The sequence below is a fragment of the Perca fluviatilis genome, chromosome 9 (genome assembly GCF_010015445.1).
Source record: "Perca fluviatilis chromosome 9, GENO_Pfluv_1.0, whole genome shotgun sequence".
NCBI classification, from domain to species: domain Eukaryota; kingdom Metazoa; phylum Chordata; class Actinopteri; order Perciformes; family Percidae; genus Perca; species Perca fluviatilis.
The window spans coordinates 21,538,037-21,558,226 of record NC_053120.1 but is presented as its reverse complement, the minus strand read 5'-3'; the positions used below and the strand labels follow the sequence as shown (position 1 = coordinate 21,558,226).

Here is a 20,190-nt window from a genome sequence, read left to right as displayed (position 1 = left end):
CAGACGTCCGTATCAGTCCTTCATCTTGTCCTCCCTGCTGAGGGGATTTAATTGGAAGCTCCTATAACGTAGGCTATTTGTTAAGTACGATCCAGAAACGTCTGACTTTGGTATTAGGAGCCAAGCATGCAGGCTTTTGTATGTTGCAGTAAAACTAAACGATTTACCAAAAAAAAAAAAAAAAAAAAAAAAAAATTTTTTTTTTTTATAAAAAAAAAAAAAAAAAAAAAAAATTTTTTTTTTTTAAAAAAAAAAAAAAAAAATTTTCCCCTCAACCAAATAAACTTTTTTCAAAAAAAAAAAAAAAAAAAAAACAAAAAAAAAAAAAAAAAAAAAAAAAATTTTTTTTTTTTTTTTTTTTTTTTTTTTTAAAAAAAATTTTTTTTTTGGGGTTTTTATTTTTTTTTAAAAAAAAAAAAAATTTTGAAAGGAAAAATATAAAAGCAATAACTTTATCAATATTGTCATGGTTGTATTTTGGTGATTATTGTGACATTGTTCTCAGCGAGTGACAGGCTGTGTGTTAGCCATCCTGTTGCTGTATGAACGGGTTTGGTATAGCCTCCATGCCGTCCTGGGGACAGATTAGCACTACGGAGGTTCCTCTACAGACCACCAGCCCCAGCTGCCTGGTGTCTTCTGTCAGCTTCAGCTGGTCATCTGGATCTGGATAGACAAAGGTTACAGACAAGAATTCAACTTTACATGTCACATAAGTGAAGATTAATGTGAATGAACGTGTTCTTATTTATTAAAAAAAATAAAAATAGTAACCTGGGGGAGTTTTTGACTACTAGTAGCTCTACTGGGGCCCGGGTGAAACGCTAGGGAGCAAGGCTTAGACGTATGGGTTTCAGTTCAGTCTCATGCACATGTGCAGATGGATGACACAATGCAGTCTTGCCAAGGTTTTCACACTATTCCACTTATCTACAGGTGGCAGTAACGTGCCAACAAACACAGCAATGCATCAGAAAAGGTATTGCAGAAGACTGCTAGCACTTAAATAATGTCAACAATGCTGGTTTCAAAATATCATCTTTGCAAACGTTTTATGAGGAAGATTCCCAGATGAATCAGACTTATATACTGACCACAAACTATAAAGTTATAAAATATCAGGTTTACTTGTTCAAATTGCTACTGCTTGTCATAAATTAAATTAAAATGTAGGCATAAACCCACTGTAAAGGATGAATCAGCAAGGTGTTAGTAGTGCTTCGGTTCCTCCAGTCTTGAGGGCTGCCTGCTAAAAGATCTGTGAACCACCAGAACAGGGAGCCTCCATAACGCTTCAACCGTCCATAACTAATAAATACACTTTGAAATGAAACCCTGTAAATAGGGCAGTGGATGATAACAGTTAAAAGGTTTCATGGTCCATAACCAGGCGTCATGTTGAGTTGAAAGTGACATACTGCTAAATCGACAGGGAAAAACACATCATGTAACCACTTCTTCTACTTTTGTTTGGTAGACTGGACACTAGGGCTGCACAGTCTTTTTTTTTTTTAAATCGTCATCCCAATATCAACTGTTACAAGATACATATTGTGAAATAAACTCAGGTTTTTAGTTGAAAGAAAATCAGTAGAAAACTGCACTTTAAAATGTAACTGTCACTCTTTTTTTGGTGCCTTTTATATTGAAATTAATGTTTGATAAAAGAATGTTGGAAACTTTCACTTTAATATCTGTTGATTTATCGCAAGTAATATCGTTATCGTGATATTCAACGTAATCGCATATTTTCCTCATATCGTGCAGCCCTACTGGACACAGCAATGACATATTGCCACTCTCGATAATCCATACTACTATTCCAGAGTTTAGATATTACAGTTGGTGTCATCTGTCCGTTTACCCTTTCAAATAGTGTTTTCTGTCAGGCAGCCCTCATTGGATGAGATTAGTGCATCATGTAGGTCAATGACCGGGCACTGATGACTAGTTTGGTTTCAGGTTGAGGGAAATTGAAACATAAATCAAAGGGGACACAAGGTGCTTCTCATGTCTCTTAAATTGCCTCCTCCACTTGCCTCCCTTCCTCACCTCTTCGTCCCTCACACAGAGGAGGCACGGGAGAGGCGCGAAGAAATCATGGGAGGAGAGAGGCAACGAGTAAATGTGTTTTTAGAGGGATGAGACGTCCTTTCGTCTGAAGCGTCACATAGATTTGTCATCTGTATTGGCAGAGTTAGCAACTCCTTCAGCTAAACGGCTTCCAGGAAGGCAGCTCTTGTGTATCCTCGCCTGTAGCTCCTAGATGATCCCTCCTTGATGCTCGCACCTCGGTCCTCAGGGTAGAAATAAGAACTTTGAGACAGCCTTTACTGAGGAGGGGCAGAACAACTTCTGGGTCAGCTGAGGACCAAGGAGTCGAAGAGCTATCAAATAAGAGCCATGAGACGCAGCCACAGACTTTGGCAAAACACCAGGTTATACAGTCTAGTACTATGTATGAATATTGTTTTTTTTCCCAGTCCGACACATCTGTCCATACAGTTTCCTTTTGCAGTATATTTTGCCCGTTGGAGAAGAACAAATCTACAGTGTCATGTTGCACATAATGACACTTCCCATGACAATGATTCTTTGTCCCATTCAGCTCACTCATGAGCCCAAACTGACCCAGTTTGACACTTGTTTTGATTTCCTGCCGAGTTTGTGACTTACCACGCATGTACTCGATTGTGCCATCCAGCACCAGGTTCAACAGAGGATCAAAACCCTTCAGGACACCGCTGGCTGAGAGGGAAATACACCGAGTAAAGTTTGCATTAGGCCGTATCAATTCAATGACTTCGAGGGAAAGATGCACAAATATGTAGCTACCAACAGGCTAAATATGCTAGCCTTAAGTTAGCTTATTATCTTCAGGATTAAGCCACCTACCTTCTCGTCCTCCTTGAAACTTCACACGAATCGGCTTGTCGATGTATTTTGACAAGTCGAAGATGCTCTCCTTTTTCTTCTTTTCTTTATCCTACACAGAACAAAGGCATTTGTTTGTAAGTCACATGTAAACTAGCCTCACACAAACACTGACTTAGCCTGAGGTTAGCTTTGGTGGCTAGCCAAGTTAGCAAATGTAAGAAAAACTCCACGGTACTTTCGAATAGCTCTTCTACGTCTCAGGTCGTGTTGGGAATAAACAATTAGTGGCTAAAGATGCCCATGAGAATGTTAGTGGGCACAAAGGTAAAAAGATGTTTGAATGAAAGCGCAAACCAAACGAACTCACCGCCATGTTTTAGCTGTGTGACACGGAAGTTAAACTGTGATCTCAGAAGGGATCTCAACCAATCAAATCGTTGAGCGCCTGTAGCTGACGTCATTGGTTTATTGTTTATTGGTTTGTTGTCTCTATTATTAATTTAATAACAGGAGAAAATGATCAGAGTTTAATAATCAAACAACTAGTGTTTAATTATAAGTCACTAACCTATCTGTTGCATAAATAGCATCTGTTTTTCAAACTGACCTCCTTTTCCTTGTTGTGTTTAGCCAGCAGTCAGTCAGGGGAGAAAGTCTATTAATAACACCAGTTGGTGTGTTGTAAACTAGAACGAGGACGAGGCACTGTGCAGAAGACGGTTGGTGTGGCTGTGACATGGCCGGCAGAGCCGACACTGAGCTAAAACCTCAGAGCTTTAAATTCACAGTTCTCTCTGAACAGATAAACAAACTAGAGGAGGAAGAATCTGCTTTACATGTCTCTGCGCCTGATGTAATCTCTGATGCTATTCTTTGTGTAGAAGGAGAGAGTTTTTATGTCAACCGTAAACGACTGGCCGTCCAGAGTCCCTACTTCAGGGCTCTGTTTTTTGGCTGTGGCCTAGAGAGCACCAAAAGGAAAGTTGAGCTCAAAGGTGTGAGTCTTAAGGATTTCAGGGTTTTGATGGAATACAGCAAGACATCCAACCTAACTCTGGACAGAACAAACGTTCTGGGGATCCTTGAGACCGCAGACTTTTTACAACTGGAGCGAGCCAGGCTGCTGTGCTGCAAGTTCTTGGAGCGTGAGCTACACCTCAGTAACTGTCTGGGAATGATGGCCTACGCCTGGCGGCTGGGCTGCACTCATCTCTACACCACAGCACGACAGGTGGTGCTCACACACTTCTCTGCTGTTGTCGCTGAAGAGGACTTCCTGTCCCTGTCTAAGGAGACCGTAGCAGACCTTCTTGCCTGTGATGACCTGGCCATCCATAAAGATGATGTGGCCCTGGACGCCACCCTGCGCTGGGTGTCATTTGACCCTAAACGAGAGGAACATTTTCTGGAGCTCATTCAGCTGGTGAGGCCTGAGTCGCTCTCTTTACCATTTATCACTGATCTTTTAACCAAAATGAAAAGCTGTGACCCTAGAGCCAAGCTCATCTGCATGCTGAATGAACATTTCCCGGCATCTTGGTCAATGGGGAGGTCAATGACAAGGACCAGGGCCAGAGACACCCTCTTTGTCCTAGGTGGACCTCACGATCAGGAGCAGCAGTCACTTTACCAGTTTCACCCACTCAGTGGTAGATGGCAGCGCTGTCCACCTTTGCAGAGGAAGAACCTCACACAGTACTCGGTAGCTGCAGTAGGTAATGGTTTGATGTGAATGACAGTGATTAAGATGAGGGTAGTAATGAAACTGGTAAGTTAGGGACTGAATGTGCATTATTCCTCATGTGGAGTGTGTAAATGCATCTCAATCTATCTTTGTTCTTACATTAAATGCCAAATAACACAACATATGTATGTTGAATACCTTAGAATTACATTTTATTTTATTTTATGATTGACTCGTTATGCAGGAGACAATGTGGTTGTGACCGGCGGCTACTTCCGGGATGTGCTGTGGTTTAGTGTGGACTGGGTCAGGATATACGAATGTGGGAACCAGCGCTGGGTGGATGGGCCGGCCCTGCAGAAGTCCAGGCACAGCCACTGCTCCATAGGGCTGGACTCTGTACTGTATGTCCTAGGGGGCAGCATGGATGAAGGGCTTGTGGACGATGTGGAAAGGCTGGTCCTGGGGTCGGAGGAGGGTTGGGAGGGGGTCAGCCCAATGGTTAGGGCTGTGGAGAGGGCAGCCATTGCTGCTCTGGGGTCGTGTATCTACGTGGCGTGTGGCCTGGATGAAAACGGGGAAGTGTACGGTGGAATTCAGAGGTACACAGTGAAGGAGGATCAGTGGGATGTGGTCTCCTATTCTCCATTTCCACGGTGAGTGACTTTTCAATAGTGCACCAACTCTTCATCTTTGCTTTCTCAACACCAACTGATATTTCTTTATTAAGATATTGTTTTTTAAAATAGTTACCGGTAATCCTTTTTGTTTATTTTGTTTTATTTATTTTATTTTTAAATAGCTTCTCTTTTCCACCTTAGTTAGCAGGGTTATTACCTGAAAATGAACCTCTTTTTTTTTTTCTCCAACCCTTTCACAGATATGACCTGGTTGCCACGGAGCTCAACGGCGCCCTCTACCTGTTTGGAGGTCAAGCTTTGCGTTTTGACGTAGAGACAGACGAGTGGACTGTGCTGGAGGAGGAATGTCTGGACAGGAAGTTCTTCTGTGGCTGCACAACAGTGAACGGCCAAATTTATTTGGTCAGCGAGAGGAAGAGTAACAAAGCATTCCCAAACATGGTGCTGATGGATCCTTACATAGACACTTACATTGAGGTTGATGATGCCATACCCTGCCCTGTGCCCCTCAGAGGGTGTGTCACCATGAGAATGGTCGTGTGATGTGACTGAATGAAAATGCATTAATCTATTCCACATATAACACTATTTGTGGTTATGTGTATGCGTGTAGTGTCTTGCACTTTACAAGTAGATTTCTATGTAAGAGGTCATGATTTGGGTGAAGAAAAAATAAATAAAATAAAAAGCTGTTTCATTAAAAGAAAATCCGAAAAATTGATTGAATTAACACATACTCACATACTTCAACTTAAAATAAGACAGCATTGTTAATTTATTCAATAGAAGTAATTTATTAAAACTTTCCAACTGGCCACTCAATCAATAATGCATCCGTGTGCAGTCATAAGAGAACAGTCAAGTGTTACTTTTGTGGAAACGTGACATTGCTCCTGGTTTTATATCTATTTTCTTTTATTTATAAAACAATATTCTAGTGGAGGTCATGGCGCGTTATATAGTGGATCAGCACTTTTAGTGCTCTATAACTTGATCATGTGTGGGCCCCAGTGCTGTTAAGTCCCCGTTCAGAGACAGACACATTTCTACTCTAACCACTTATCTTGAAGAGTTGCTCTCACTAACCTAACACCAGTTTTGGGTAGTGAATACTGTGTATGAGTGTACTGTAGTTTGATGGTTTCTGAACAAGATCTCTGTGCTGTACTGTTGACAATAATGATGCACTATCTAGAGCCTAGCCTGGAAACACTTTACAGACACTGAGCCACATCTTTCGCTGTGTTAAAATACATGTTAAAATCCAAGTGACCTCTTGTTCCTAGCAGTCTGGTCTAGTGATATCAAAATATGCCATCTTTTATAAAAATCATCAAATCCTTACATTTCATCTGCTTACATTTCATCTGAGCTATAAAGCATTTGACCTTTGTAGATTGTTCTGCTATCTAAAATATCTCACATTTCTCTAATGCCCATCTGTGTGCACTAGGTACTATGTACCAGCCGCTGCCTCACCAACATTTCAAGCTAAACATTAAAATTCGTCACAGTAAAACCTGTCCAGTGATGGCAATCCTACTTACACACAGAGCTTAATATTAAGTGTTTATCACAGAATAGTGTAAAAACATCAGCCAAAGCACAAAAATAAAGTCCAGTTCAGCAAACCTTAACCAAAAGACCTCATTGAGAAATCATGCTGCCTACATGGTAACATGTTATTCAAAGTAGAAAAACAAACACAACACACACTCACATAAATGTGGTTTAGGTCCTTATTTTTAGGAGCAGTCATTTTTTTTTGTAAAGGCATCATTTTTATCAGACACGGAGAGTGCTTTCTCTACAACGATACATTCTTATTTTTGCACCAGGGGGCACCATATCTCTGCTAAGACGTGAGCTTAGACCTAAATCAAATCCTATCACAGAAAAATACAACTTTATGGGACTTCTGCAGTAGCCATTTAGATTCTGTCACAAGTTGCAACAACATAAAATTGACCTGTTAGATATATGAAGTGGTTTATCAACAGATTTACTACGATCAATATTCTTTGATAGTCTATGTTCAATCAACCATACTGTATTGTGTATGTGGATGCAAAGCTGGGAGAGTGAATTACTATTAGATTCTAGCTTCGCTCTGTTTAAAACATATTATTTTAGATAGAACAGTTTGATTTTGTGTAAAACACATTTAGTTTTCCTTGTTGACCAAAGAAAGGATAAATGCATTATAGCACAGGTCAGGAAATTGTATCCTTATGTATTTACAAACTAGTTATTATAATACAATGAAAAGAAACAGCATTAATACAAAATATGCAAAAACATATGATTTGTTGTTCAGGAAATTTCACTCCTTGTTTTGCCATATATATTTTATCAGTATGCAGTGGTATGGGTGACAGTAATGATGGCGTTTCTTCATCTGTGCTTCTTCACCTTCTTTTTTTGAAGATAAGCAGGATGCAGACCAACCCTTGTCTGAAATCATCAGTGGACTCCGTGGGATGTACACAAGCCATGTGGATGTATCATATGTCAGAAATGAGTTAATCACCAATAGGCGGAAAGGGTAAATAATACAATCTTCTGGAAAGGCTCGGTCGACGCATAACGAGGTTGCTCCACTATCTGGCTTTGGGCAGTCTGCTGTTTATATTCCTCTGGTTGGTCAGGTTGTTCAGGACACAGTTGTTAGCCAGCGATGCCAGTTTGGAGTTGATTGCAACCTTTCTTTGCTCCCAGCTGCACTCATCCTCTTCTTCCTCAGGCTCCTCCTCTTCATCATCCACCTCACTTTCCTCATCGCTGCGTTCATCACGCTCCACCTATGAAGAAAACAATATATTAAAAAACAAACAATATTTGGTCCAAAATTGACTGTACTCATTTGCCGTTCCCTTTTCATTCGCACTCTTCTCACCTTGCCCAGGAACACAAATTTGTAGACCATGCGCAGGATGAGATTAGCCCAGAAGATGTGCAATGCTTGCAGCACTAACAGAAGGGCGTTGAAGAAATAATAACCAAAGAAGGGCTGGAAGAATTCTACAGACACCACCAAGGTTGTGTGGACCACTCTGCAAAACAAACACAGTTTTAGTATCGCAAATCTTGAAAGGTTCAGAGCATTTTGACCACTCAGGTTTCTCAACTCTTTGCCTGGGACTGTAGACCTGCTGCTCCTAGGTAAGAAACCAGTGATGTCAGGTTGATGGGAGAGAGAGAACAGGGCAAAGATGCATAAGGAAAAACAAGATAACATGGAGTTGCTTGCTGCTGAACAGAGCAGATCCTTAACAGGTTAACATTAGTACACACATACAGGAACTACAAAAACAAGTGCAGTGTATGATGCAGTATATACATATCATATATATTATATATAACATGTGTTAAAGTTGGGAGAAAACAGGAAACCTGTTTTACCTGCAAGGAAACACCACCAGCCTCGTCACCAGGAAGACCAGAGAGAAGATGACAAACAGTGAGTCGCACGTCTTCGTCCAGCCAGCATAGTGAAGCATCTTGGCAGACTTTCAGATGAAAAAGTCCCTCTTAGTTATCCAAACCAAACACTCTTACAGCTTACATCTATGATTAATTTCTACATACAATCCAAGGCTTTTTTCTGATATTGTATCCAGAGCAACTTACAGTGAGCAGCCAACAAGACTGAAGACTTTTAGCTGCAGGATATTCTCCCTAACCACGTACTGTACCTTGCCTGAGCTTATTTTATCAACTATGGTTTGCTTTATCAGAAAATATCCCTACCATTCTCTCAAATGAAATATTCCAATGACAAAAATTATGACAAAAGAAGATTTTTTAAAATGTAAAACAAAAATAAATACTCCAAAATGAGATCTCCAGCAGTGGCAGGACAGAGATGAATTAATTCAGGCAATACAGTTCACAATAGACTTTCACAGGCCAAAAATATAATTGATTCATAATCTGTAATTATGAATTGTAATAGTTGTCAATTCCTATTATATACTACTCAGAAACATGTTTGGCTGTGCAAGAGTTAGTGGCTGAATATAATTATATGTCGCCCGTCTGACTTTTATCAGAGGCCAGACGCCTGAGGTCACATATAGCTCCACATATTTACTCAGCTCTGAGTTGACAGTGGCAATTGTTATTTTCAGATACAATCAGTGAAATGTTACACCCAGGAAAATCAGCCTCATAAAGCCACAATGGAACAATGGAGCTATTGTTTTGCTGAGGGACTTGCAGGTAAGACTTTTACAGCCAGAAAGGGTATTTTTTACCATAGACCATTGACCATAATGTTTTTTTATGTGCAGATCAGGTCATACTGGACGTAGGTTTATAATGTGCCAGGGTGTAAAGAAAACTTCCGCAATAAATACACACAATGGGTGTATTCAAGGCAAGTTCTCTGTGACCTTTGTACAATGTTTTTTGGCATTTCAAAGCATGTGAGTTAACAGAGTTGTTTCAACTTTCAGAACATTTTAGTGATGCATTTCCTCATTCCCTCTTCTCCAACTTAAAGTACACCATTGAATGAACAAATAACTTCAAGCAGATTGAAATTCATGTGAGGTTTTACCTCGAGAAGGAAGTCAGAAGAATCGTGCACCAGCATCACCAGAGTGCCAACCCTCACATAGTTGGCACAGTAGGAGAAACCGATGAGGAATATGGTGGCGATGTGATGAATGACCTGCTCCTTGAAGTCCTGGAACGCACACATGAACACACAGAGACCACACAGTAGGAAGATGTATAGTAGCATAACTAAGTCTTCAGCAGCTCTCCATCTGCAGTCTTGTTCATCAGTGTCCAAGTATTGGAAAGGCAGATTTTCATGTTGTCTGGAGTGATTTGTGGTTGTGTTTGAAGCTCAGATATCTTTGATCAGCAGTTTGGAGCTGTTGGTATAACCATCTTAGTTTTTTTCCTACACTGAATTTAGGAAGTTTCCTAACAAGGCTGCAGGAGCAACAGCAGCAGCAGCAGCAGCAGCAGCAAGCATCTGAAACTGTTTCCTTAAAACACAGAAGCATGAAAAATAGAAGAATTACATTAATTATTTAGTGTAATTTCTGTATGTAGATCAACTCAGCAATACAGAAAGTCTTACTGAGTAGTTCAGAGCACAAGATCCCTGAAAATCAATCAATCGAACTCACTTTTCGCTTGATGTCCACAGAGACGCACAGAAGCAGCGACAAATAGAAGCCCATTTCCAAGATGTAATACCAGTAATGAGCCTCGGCCACGGGCTGAGGAATGAGAGGAAGAGAGAAACAATAAGTCCAAATTAACATTTAGTGGTATGTGGCAGAACAGAACCATCATCCATCATCCTGCTTATCTGTGAAGCCTCATGAAAACATAATGTAGATAGCTGTATGTTGAAGCGTGTTCAGGCAGCAAAACAATCTAAACACATTTTGTGAAACTCTTGCCAGTTTTGCAAAAACTTATGTTGTTCAAGTAGATGTTTAAAAAGCTAAAAGAGGAGAATGAACTGATATTGCGAAGTGACTTGGCCCCTCGAGCATGTGTGTGCTGAGAAAGATCTGAAGATAATTTTTTAGGGAGTTGGAGGTAATCGGACCCCCAAAGGCACCCTTTGTCCTAAAACTACCCAGGATTCCACAGGGCTGAGCATTAACAGCTTCCCCCTGTGTAGTTGGTTTGTGTGTGTGCGTGTTTTTCTTTTTATTTTAATTTTTTTTTTTTTATTTAAATAGGGACAGATACAAAAAAGCATAGATTATTACAGAAATAACAATCCGATGCCTGTATCACAGTGTTTGTAGCCAAGGCTAATTCGCAACACCAGTCCCTAGGAGGGCTTTGTGTGTGTCTGTGTGTTTGTGTGTGTGTGTGTGTGTGTGTGTGTGTGTGTGTGTGTGTGTGTGTGTGAAAAAGTACATTGGTGAAGTCGAGCAAGTGTTTCCAAAGCTCTTAATGGTCCCATAATACCTCCCTCACATTACCATCTAGAACAGGGATCTTCAACAGGGTGTCCGGGACCTCTAGGGGGTCATCAGAGTTACTCCAGATAATTGTAAATTTTTTTTCAAAAAATTTAAAAATCTTAACATGATTCCAACATATTATTGTTGTTATACCCCACTGATGATAATCTTACTGGCCAACAGGTAATGTAGTCACTAAGGTAGCCATCCACAGATACAGTTCATCCCAAAGGATTGACTGTTCCACATGTGTGTTAAACATTAAAACATGAGTTATAAAATCATGCCAACAATTATTAGGCTATTTGAATAGCTTAGTATTCTATGCAAAAAAAAGGTATCTAAAAATGCTTTAGGTTGCCCTCAAAAGTTACTGTAGGACCAGATTAATATGCAACTTAATTTTATACAATATATGTGGTAGGGGGTCCCTGATCGGTCTCTTTCATTTAAGGGGTCCTTGGCTTAAAAAAAGACCCCTGATCTAGAACATACTGTAGGCTATATTTAAAGTGTTTTCTATTCAAAGAGAGTGGTGGTATACTATCTCAAATCAAAACATATCATGCATTCACAGTCTGCAGCAACACAATGGTAGGAAGTGGACTGAAGCATTTAAAAACATCCTTTCTCTCTGTCAGAAGCCACAAGACCTTAGAAATGGAAAAAAAAGGTCGGCGGCAGTGTTGCCTGGAGGAGCTGTAATCAGTCAAACTGCAGATACAGAGACATGCGGCTTTGCATTTTTTCTAGTGTTTTCTGTTCGAGGCCCTGACCCTGCAGTCAGGGGGGCTGGCTTCCCCAAGGAATGCCGACCTGCAGGCATACCTAAGTGTCATCAACGCAGAAGAGACATTAGCTTTTCAAACTCAGGGCAAAAACATTAATGGGTGGGTGGAGTGTACTGACCAAACTGTGTTATGATATGAATTCAAAGTCATCTGTCTTCTACACAGGCTAAATACCTTATTTTGTTGAGTTCCTTTTAGCTGTTGTTTTTTCTACTCACCTTTATTTTAAAGGTGTTAGCGTACATCCCAGTTGTGCTTGAGACAAGGTTGATAATGGTACTAGGGCTGTGTATAGACAACATTTACTGTCGCTACCAATAAATCTGTAATTTATTGTCAGATAATTGATTATTTACTCTATAAATTGTTGGGAAATAGTAAACAATTCCCATTACAAGCTCAATGAGCATAGAATAATGTTTTCAAATTGCATGTTTTGTCCAACCAACAGTCCAAAGCCAAAGATATTCCATTTAGTTATGCATTCGTTATTCCATTCCAGTGGAGCTGCTCAGTGGCCAGCAGATCAGACTGTGGTTGTACTGGGCAGCTTCCAGGTATGAATGTGTAACTGTGTGAATGTGATCAGGGCGTTCCTGCAAAAGAGAGGTTGCCTCTCAGTAAACCTTCCCTTAATAAATAAAGGTTAAAAAAATTATTATTACCCTTTTCTGATGTATCTAAATGAAAAGACAACAAAATAATCAAGAGTAAAATAACTGAGTTCTTACTGGCATTTCTGGAATGAAAGAAAATCACATAAATTTTCCTTTAAAAAACCTAGATTGTCTTATGAAATCCTGCCTGATAACGATCAACAGTTCACATCAACGACATTAAAACTTTCATTTCAAATCATGCTATGTCCTGCTCACCTGCTTGGGATAACCCCTCCAACACTCTCTGTGATCCCAGAACCACGGAGTCTGGAAGATCAAACAATCATCTCTTCTTCACATGATACAAACTTCAGCCTCGAAAGCAAATAAAGTTATACAGTGTGTGACTATGACACCACATGGGAGTATTAAAATGTGTATATATCACTTCTCACATCCAATAACAAGTCCCATTGTTATTCGTTCACATTGTATAAATAACTGTAATCAATAAGGAAGGCTGATCTTTCTAAAAAAAAAGGGACTAACAGACTTACATTAATTAAAGAGCCGAGCCCCGCAGTGAACGATACGAGGTAAAAGACAAAACGCCAGCTGCACAGATAAAAATAAACACCAAACATTTTTTGAGACCATTGTATGAATTCAGTTACTGAATTTGTTTTATTAGGAACAAATAGAAGAAATGTCATGAGAGGCATGCTGTACAGCAGTACTGTAACGTTTCATTCGAACATGCTGAATTATTACTGATGCATTGTGTGTACTGTGTTTAGGAAAACAAAAACTCACGAGGCCTCGCAGAACTTTTTGGTGTTGCTGGGTCGGTCCTGGTGCCTTCTGCGTCTGAACCAGGTCTGGATCTTTCTCTGGGAAAGTCCACATTGCTTACACAAGCTCACCACCTCACTCTTAATGCACAGAAACACAAATACATATTTACACATACAGTATAGGTGCACGCATACAGGGTTAGACTTCATTTTTGCACTTGAGACAATGGCAACTCTCTCTTTCTGCATCCTGATCCTTTACACAGGGTTGTGGCTCTGCAAAATATGTCCTTGTGCTAGAGGAAACCTAATTACTTACATACAATACATGCACATGAACATACACACATCTATGCACATGCATAGACACACAACACAGCTCACTGAGCGGTGCATTTTAATATGTCAAGTCATGTGCAGAGCAGTGCATGGACATCAGTGTCGCAGTGCGAAATCAAACCAAGAGGAGGGTGGAGATTTCCATGTGAACCTAATCTTCTGTCTTCTCCTCTCTGCCTACACCTGTTCACTGATTAAGGGGAAATAGTAAAACTTTCTCTGCACAGTGAAACAGATATATATGAATGTCATCATAAAGTTATTGTGTTTCATGCAGAGGTTATCTAACACTTCTGATTAGCAGTTTCACAGAAGCAAATGATGGCAATAAAATGTGATAGTGATTAGTGAGGAGAACAGAGAGCACACTGATAGCTGTTTACAGTTTTTTTCGATTGCTAAAGTTTTACTATTGTAAAAATATAGTATTTTTCACTTTTTTTTTATAGCTGTGTATATAACCTCAGACATCTTACCTGGACATATTGGTCTCTCTTACCTCTTTTACCTGTTTCTCTAAAACGGTACAGTGTATAATTGTTTCATTCCTATTTGGTATTTGTATACAAAAAAAGGCTTTCTGAGCTTCCTCTGTATAAATACCATATATGTTCACTAACTAGTCTAAAACAAGACACCTGCTTAGGCTTTCAGCTAAAATTGCAATCAGCAGTGTTTGATAGGCACCAGACTGAAATCTATTCTGTTTTGAATGTGTGGTTAACAGTTTTGACAGCAGTGTGTTAGCATTGGAACAAAGTGCTGTAAATCTACAGTGTTGTGCACGTTGTTGTTAAAGCCATGGGATTAGTGTGTAGAGTTTTGAAAACTGTGTTCAAGCAATGAAAAACGAACTTAAGTTTGGTCCACATGAACTGCTGCTGTGCAGACTGTTTTGCACATGTGACTCCAGTTGTGCCCACTGTCGTTTAGCAATCGAAAAAAACTGTAAAGGCTCTTTATACGACATTCAGAACCAGTAGATGATACAATAGAGCAACAGCCTGTCTTCACTCTCTGAATTTTGGTTTGCAAATGTATGTAAACCTCCATATGTTTGCATTAGTCAATCATGCCTTTACCTTCACTGTTCCTGACTATTAGAAACACACTAAGCATTATTAGAGTGAGTCTTGTGGTGCACAGTCCTGTTAAGATTTTCATCTACTCTGCAGGTTATACAGCATCTCTGTGGGATACTAGTTTGACATAAAGAACTGCTTTCAGACCCTCAGACACAGTTTTATCTCCTCCCGCTGTAGTGTGTGTGTGTGGGGGGTAATACGAACTTGCGATGGTTGCGCACTGTTCTGTTTGTAGAAGGTCTCCAGCTTTGGGATGGAAGCGGCTTGAATCCTAATCCGGTCCTTCACATCAAAATGTTTGCTTAATGGGACGGCGATGAGCCTGAGAGGACAGAGAACATGAGCGAAAAAATTAATGTTTTTTCCATAACAACTTCAATCTTGATAGTCCAACCAACTGGATTATAATTCCAGAGGGATTAATGTGAGATGACATTAACAGCTGTCCAATGTGATCCTACCAAAGTTCAGTACAGAGTAATGGCAACAAGCTTGCTCATTATGATGCTCCTGACAGCCTGTAGAGCCGCTCTCATGGCTGTATTGTGACATTTGGCCAGACGGCCTTTGCCATTAGCAAAGAGATGGCATCAAGAGACACTTGATCTGCATGTGTGAGTGTGTGTGTTACAGAGGGAGGGAGACAGAGGGAAAAAGAGAGGACAATGTGAGTGTAAAAGCCCTCGGAAAGATGTTTTCATTAACGTGTGTGTGCATAATCACATGTGTGTAACTCTACCTCAGAGATAATGATCCTGAAGTGGGCAGGGAAGGAAAGATGAGAAGGAATGAGATGGTCTGGAAAGCTTTACACAGAGACAAACATTGTCTCTGGTTACAGGAACCCCAACACACAGACACACACACACACACACACACACACACACACACACACACACACACACACACACACACACACACACACACACACAAACACACACACACACACACACACACACACACACACACACACACACACACACACACACACACACACACCCTACCTCAACACAGGAAACAGCTGCGGCCCAGGATGATCGAAATAAGACATACATTTTCACCTTCCAGCTGACTGGACACCACAACAACTAACAAACATTTGGACCTCAAACTACACATACCCACCACTAACACACACAGGTACATGCTGGTATTCAGCATATGCTGACCCCTCCTCTGCTAGTAATACATCTGATGTTACTACTCTAACAAATATCTGATGAAGGTACAAATTAGGCTTTAAGCCAAAGTAATGGTACTAATTGTACACAGCTCATGCCAAGCAAGCTCACAAGTTTAAGTTTAACGTTAGGACAGATAATATATGAGCTGATAAGGGAAAGTATGCAAACAAGTCTCCTATCTGTTTATCCATCACATCACATTCTCCATTCTTCTCCTGCTACCAGCAAAACAAGTTAAGTTAACTTTCCTGCCAATTTACAATTTTCACAATACAAGCGTTCCTGAGCCACTTGGTCTTTGATTCACACAATTGATGCAACCTGTGAAAAAAAAACAGAATGCTCTCGAAGACAAAATAAATGTTGCATTACTCCTTTGCCACATATCATATGGCTGAGTGATACAATCTAAAATATATAACACAATAAACTGACCTTGATAATGATGCATGTAATGATGACATGTTTTTAACACATCGTGCATGATATTTCCATCCCAGTTTCACCTTCAAAGTTCACCAGATTCTGGATTTCCAGACTGTACTGTGTGCTGATTGGTTAAAACTTCTAATATGTGTAAATTTAAGGTTAGTAAGAGATTCATGATGGTGATCCATGGTGTAATAGTTTATACACATATAGACAGGCCCCCAGTCCTATAATATCATATTGTCTTTTATTGGTGCAGAAAAGTGGCAAAGTGTGCACAGAAAATGTTCTGTAAAAAAGAAAATATCATACTTGTATGCCATTATGTTTAGTTTGTGTGTCCATCTGTCTTTTTGATGCCATTCTAGCAATGAGTACTGCGAATCATCACAGCATCAGTAGCCATTCAACATCAGAAACTTGAGTAAAGCCCACCAGCTGAAGTTTGCTTTAAACCTACATCAACTGTAAAGACACCACCATCATCATAATAGTTATTATCCTCCCTTTCCTCCAACATACACAGCACATTTTATAAGGCAGAGCCTAGTCCCTCTGAGAGGATGAAGGGCTTTCACACAGCTAAAAACTGTCCACTCGTGAGGCCTGCCTCCCACTGCATGTCTGATCTATACCCTCCATCTACTGGGAGCACTAATGAAGGGTAAAGGAGCCATTATGCTGAGCTACACAGGCAGTTTAGCAGGCTGAAAACCATCCAGTCAGCCAGCCAGCCAGCCAGCATGACCAGTGCCAAGAGGAAAGACACACACAATGTGTTTAAACATTTGCTACACCTGGTGACAGACTCAAGTCCCCATCTCTGTTAAAGTTTCCTTGATACTTGACATCAATGATACACCATTTAAGATCACCACAAATTTCCACCATATATCTTGAAAACGTACTGCTCCAGCGAGTCAAGCACAGCAGACGTCAAAGTTAAAGAAAACAACGAAAAAGTAGATCTTGCATCTGTGATTTCATGGTCCAGCTCTGATGGAGGCAGGTGTGTCTTACCTCTCAAAGACAATTCTGAAGGCTATAAAGGCGAAGGCCAGTGGCAAGGTGTAGATGAGATCCCTGGGTAGAGGGAAGCGACCCTCGTCTTCCTTCATCTCAATGTCCTGCCAGCGGATGCCAGGAGGAAGCCAGTACTCCTCCCGCCAAAGCCACTCATTTAACAGGGCCTCCATCCTGAGGAGAGGAGAACAGTTCATGTGAGAGTTTTTCGAGCTCCAGAGCAGACCTAACTGTTAAAACATTGATGTCTTATTCATATTTCATATTCATATAACAGCAGAGACCCTCAAGATCCGACCTTAAAAGATGCAGGGAGCAAAGCAGCCTCTTGCATGTTCACACACACACACACACACACACACACACACACACACACACACACACACACACACACACACACACACACACACACACACACACACACGTGAACCACTTAATCTGCAGTTTGTTTTCTTGATTTCTTGATCTTAATTAGTTCTGTTGGTCTATAAACAGAAGGGCTGAAAAAGGTGACACATCATCATCCCCGTTTTCGGAGCATCAGAGAGAAGCGGAGGCAAAATAAGGCAACGAAATCCGAGTTGCTATTCGGTCCGGTAGATAACGGTTGTTAAGGCACCGGTGACGTATTAACACCGGGTCCCCCCCCCCCCAAAAAAATAAAAACTCTTCGGATCTACACGATTCGCGTACATTTTCCCATTCAAAACGGCGATTTTCGCCGAAAAGCGACTAGTTTGCAGGTATGTATAAAAATATCAGAAAATAGGGGGGAAATGTAGTCCAAACCCCTCAGCTTACACTATGGCTAAGAAAAGCAGCCAATCATCACATTTGAGGAGCGGAAACACAAGATAGGCTATTCGACATTTTCGCCTGAAAAATGAAGTGATCATATTCATTGGTTTAGCAAGGAGACAACAACAAGAAAAAACAACAGTACATTACAGCTTAATACATAACAAAATACAAATCCAACACACACACACACACACACACACACACACACACACACACACACACACACACACACACACACACACACACACACACACACACACACATTCATAAACACACAAACAGACATACACACGATTGTGCGATTATGAAACCACATGCTCACAGCTGATCGATATGAGTTTAAAAGCTGCTTCTCATCGCGTGATATTATGCGGCATATTGATCATAGCGGTTAAGCATGACAGCGTGTGTTAAAGCCTCCATGCAGCCTGCCTACAAAACAAACCAAAAACATCCAACGACACACAACCAGAGACACACAAATCAAGTTATATATCAAAAACACGACACATAGCCTATTATTAATAATAATCCCATAAAGTCTGGTCGCCACAGGAAGCCTCTCACATCCCGCTATCGCCGAACAGCCTGGAACCGAACAGCCATATAGCCTATCATCAAACAACCTGCCTTTTTAATCACATGTATCTACTTCACATGTCAGAAACACCGTCAAACCGCCCCCTTGTTGTTCCATGACAGAATATAAATGCGACATTGCGGTTACCTGTCCGCGCTCCTTTGATGGAGATTAGAAATGCACAGCAGCAAATGGGAGAGTTACGCAACCTGCTTCTTCTGTGTGGGCGGGGAGAGGCACGCGCTGTTTTCATCGTCATCTCGGTGGGTTTTGTGTCACCCACCTGCATGAGATAAGGTTAGGTAGCCATTTCTTACCAGCCAAGACTGCAGGAGCTAAGCATCTATATGCTCTTTTTTTCAAATGTATTTTTATTTCGTTATTAATGAGCCATTAATTAACATTTCTGGAGAAGATCACAGCAGCCTGAATGATGTCCTATTTTCCTCTTGTTCCACTCCCTAAGGCGAGCAGAGGGAAATAAATCCAAGACAGTGCTTTCATCAATGATTTCTTTGTAGAAGAACTATGCTTATTCAAAACATCTCTTTAGTGCACCAAAAAAGTAACAATACACTTAGCAACAGAGAGGAGTGGAGGTGTCATACAATTGTATCAGGATTTTGCAGAATACACACAACAGAGAAGAACATAATGGGAAGTAATTAGAGTAAATTCAATATTATGTTATAGATTTTATTAGGTACATCATGCAGTACATTTACAACAGAGGTAATAGGGGATATTACCTGGTTACTATTAGTATTTACCAGAATACTTTCAACAGTCATGTTTTTTCACCAGCTTATCAAGTTTGTTTTTTGTTTGGTTATCATCAGGGAGGAAACGACACGTTTTCACTGTACTGGGTGGATACAGGAAATTACTACATATTTCCTGTCTCTCATAGGCCTATCATTCATCATTTAAATGCCAGGTTAAGAATGCTGATAAGGTTCAGAGTGGTGCTCACATGGCGCTGCTTTTCATACCAATCACAGTACGTACAGAGAAGAGAAAATGCCACCTAGCAGTTGTCTATGTTGATAATATAGGCTACACACTTTCCTTTCTCTTTGTATAACAAAAAACCTTAAGTGATGAATCCTGATGTAAAGTGTGGAGGCACATAGTGATGGGATTTACAGTAATGCTGTATGTAACTGACATTCATGTAATGAAATCAATGCATTTTACTTGTTATACAGACAAAGTAACCACCTTATACAGGTATTGCTGTGTGTGTCATATATAGTTCAAACCATTTACTTAAGCGTGTAGATGTAGGTGTAGTAATAAAGAAAATATTGGCCTATGCCATGTAATGTTTAACCTCTTTAGGAAATAAAGTAAGAGGTGTTATTCCAGGTATTTACCTTTACAATGCCAATGACTGGCAGTTTTATCTCTGCCCATTTTGC

The 20,190-nt window shown here is 40.4% G+C and overlaps 3 protein-coding genes across 5 annotated transcripts; 1 reads left to right on the top strand and 2 right to left on the bottom strand.

The window, feature by feature from the left end:
- Nucleotides 1–500: 500 nt before the first annotated feature.
- lsm7 (LSM7 homolog, U6 small nuclear RNA and mRNA degradation associated) lies at nucleotides 501–3,333 on the bottom strand. Its single transcript, XM_039810655.1, has 4 exons — nucleotides 3,245–3,333; nucleotides 2,896–2,986; nucleotides 2,677–2,748; nucleotides 501–666 (listed from the first exon to the last, which is right to left on the bottom strand). The coding sequence occupies exons 1-4, from the start codon at nucleotides 3,248–3,250 to the stop codon at nucleotides 524–526; spliced, it is 312 nt and encodes a 103-aa protein (XP_039666589.1). The 5' UTR covers nucleotides 3,251–3,333; the 3' UTR covers nucleotides 501–523.
- Nucleotides 3,334–3,467: 134 nt separating this feature from the next.
- Nucleotides 3,468–5,957, top strand: LOC120565174 (kelch-like protein 23). The gene is made up of 3 exons (XM_039810650.1): nucleotides 3,468–4,592; nucleotides 4,806–5,217; nucleotides 5,442–5,957. The coding sequence occupies exons 1-3, from the start codon at nucleotides 3,614–3,616 to the stop codon at nucleotides 5,743–5,745; spliced, it is 1,695 nt and encodes a 564-aa protein (XP_039666584.1). The 5' UTR covers nucleotides 3,468–3,613; the 3' UTR covers nucleotides 5,746–5,957.
- A 15-nt stretch (nucleotides 5,958–5,972) lies between these two features.
- On the bottom strand, nucleotides 5,973–19,000 carry LOC120565175 (ceramide synthase 2-like). 3 transcript variants are annotated; one of them, XM_039810654.1, is made up of 11 exons: nucleotides 18,917–19,000; nucleotides 17,386–17,562; nucleotides 14,957–15,074; nucleotides 13,348–13,466; nucleotides 13,092–13,149; nucleotides 12,811–12,861; nucleotides 10,347–10,439; nucleotides 9,764–9,892; nucleotides 8,605–8,711; nucleotides 8,099–8,255; nucleotides 5,973–8,003 (listed from the first exon to the last, which is right to left on the bottom strand). In XM_039810654.1, the coding sequence occupies exons 2-11, from the start codon at nucleotides 17,559–17,561 to the stop codon at nucleotides 7,803–7,805; spliced, it is 1,209 nt and encodes a 402-aa protein (XP_039666588.1). In that variant the 5' UTR covers nucleotide 17,562; nucleotides 18,917–19,000; the 3' UTR covers nucleotides 5,973–7,802. The 3 variants fall into 3 exon arrangements, with proteins under 3 accessions (XP_039666588.1, XP_039666587.1, XP_039666586.1); XM_039810653.1 differs by lacking the exon at nucleotides 18,917–19,000 and adding an exon at nucleotides 18,757–18,896; XM_039810652.1 differs by lacking the exon at nucleotides 18,917–19,000 and having other exon boundaries at nucleotides 17,386–18,028.
- Between the last annotated feature and the right edge of the window lie 1,190 nt (nucleotides 19,001–20,190).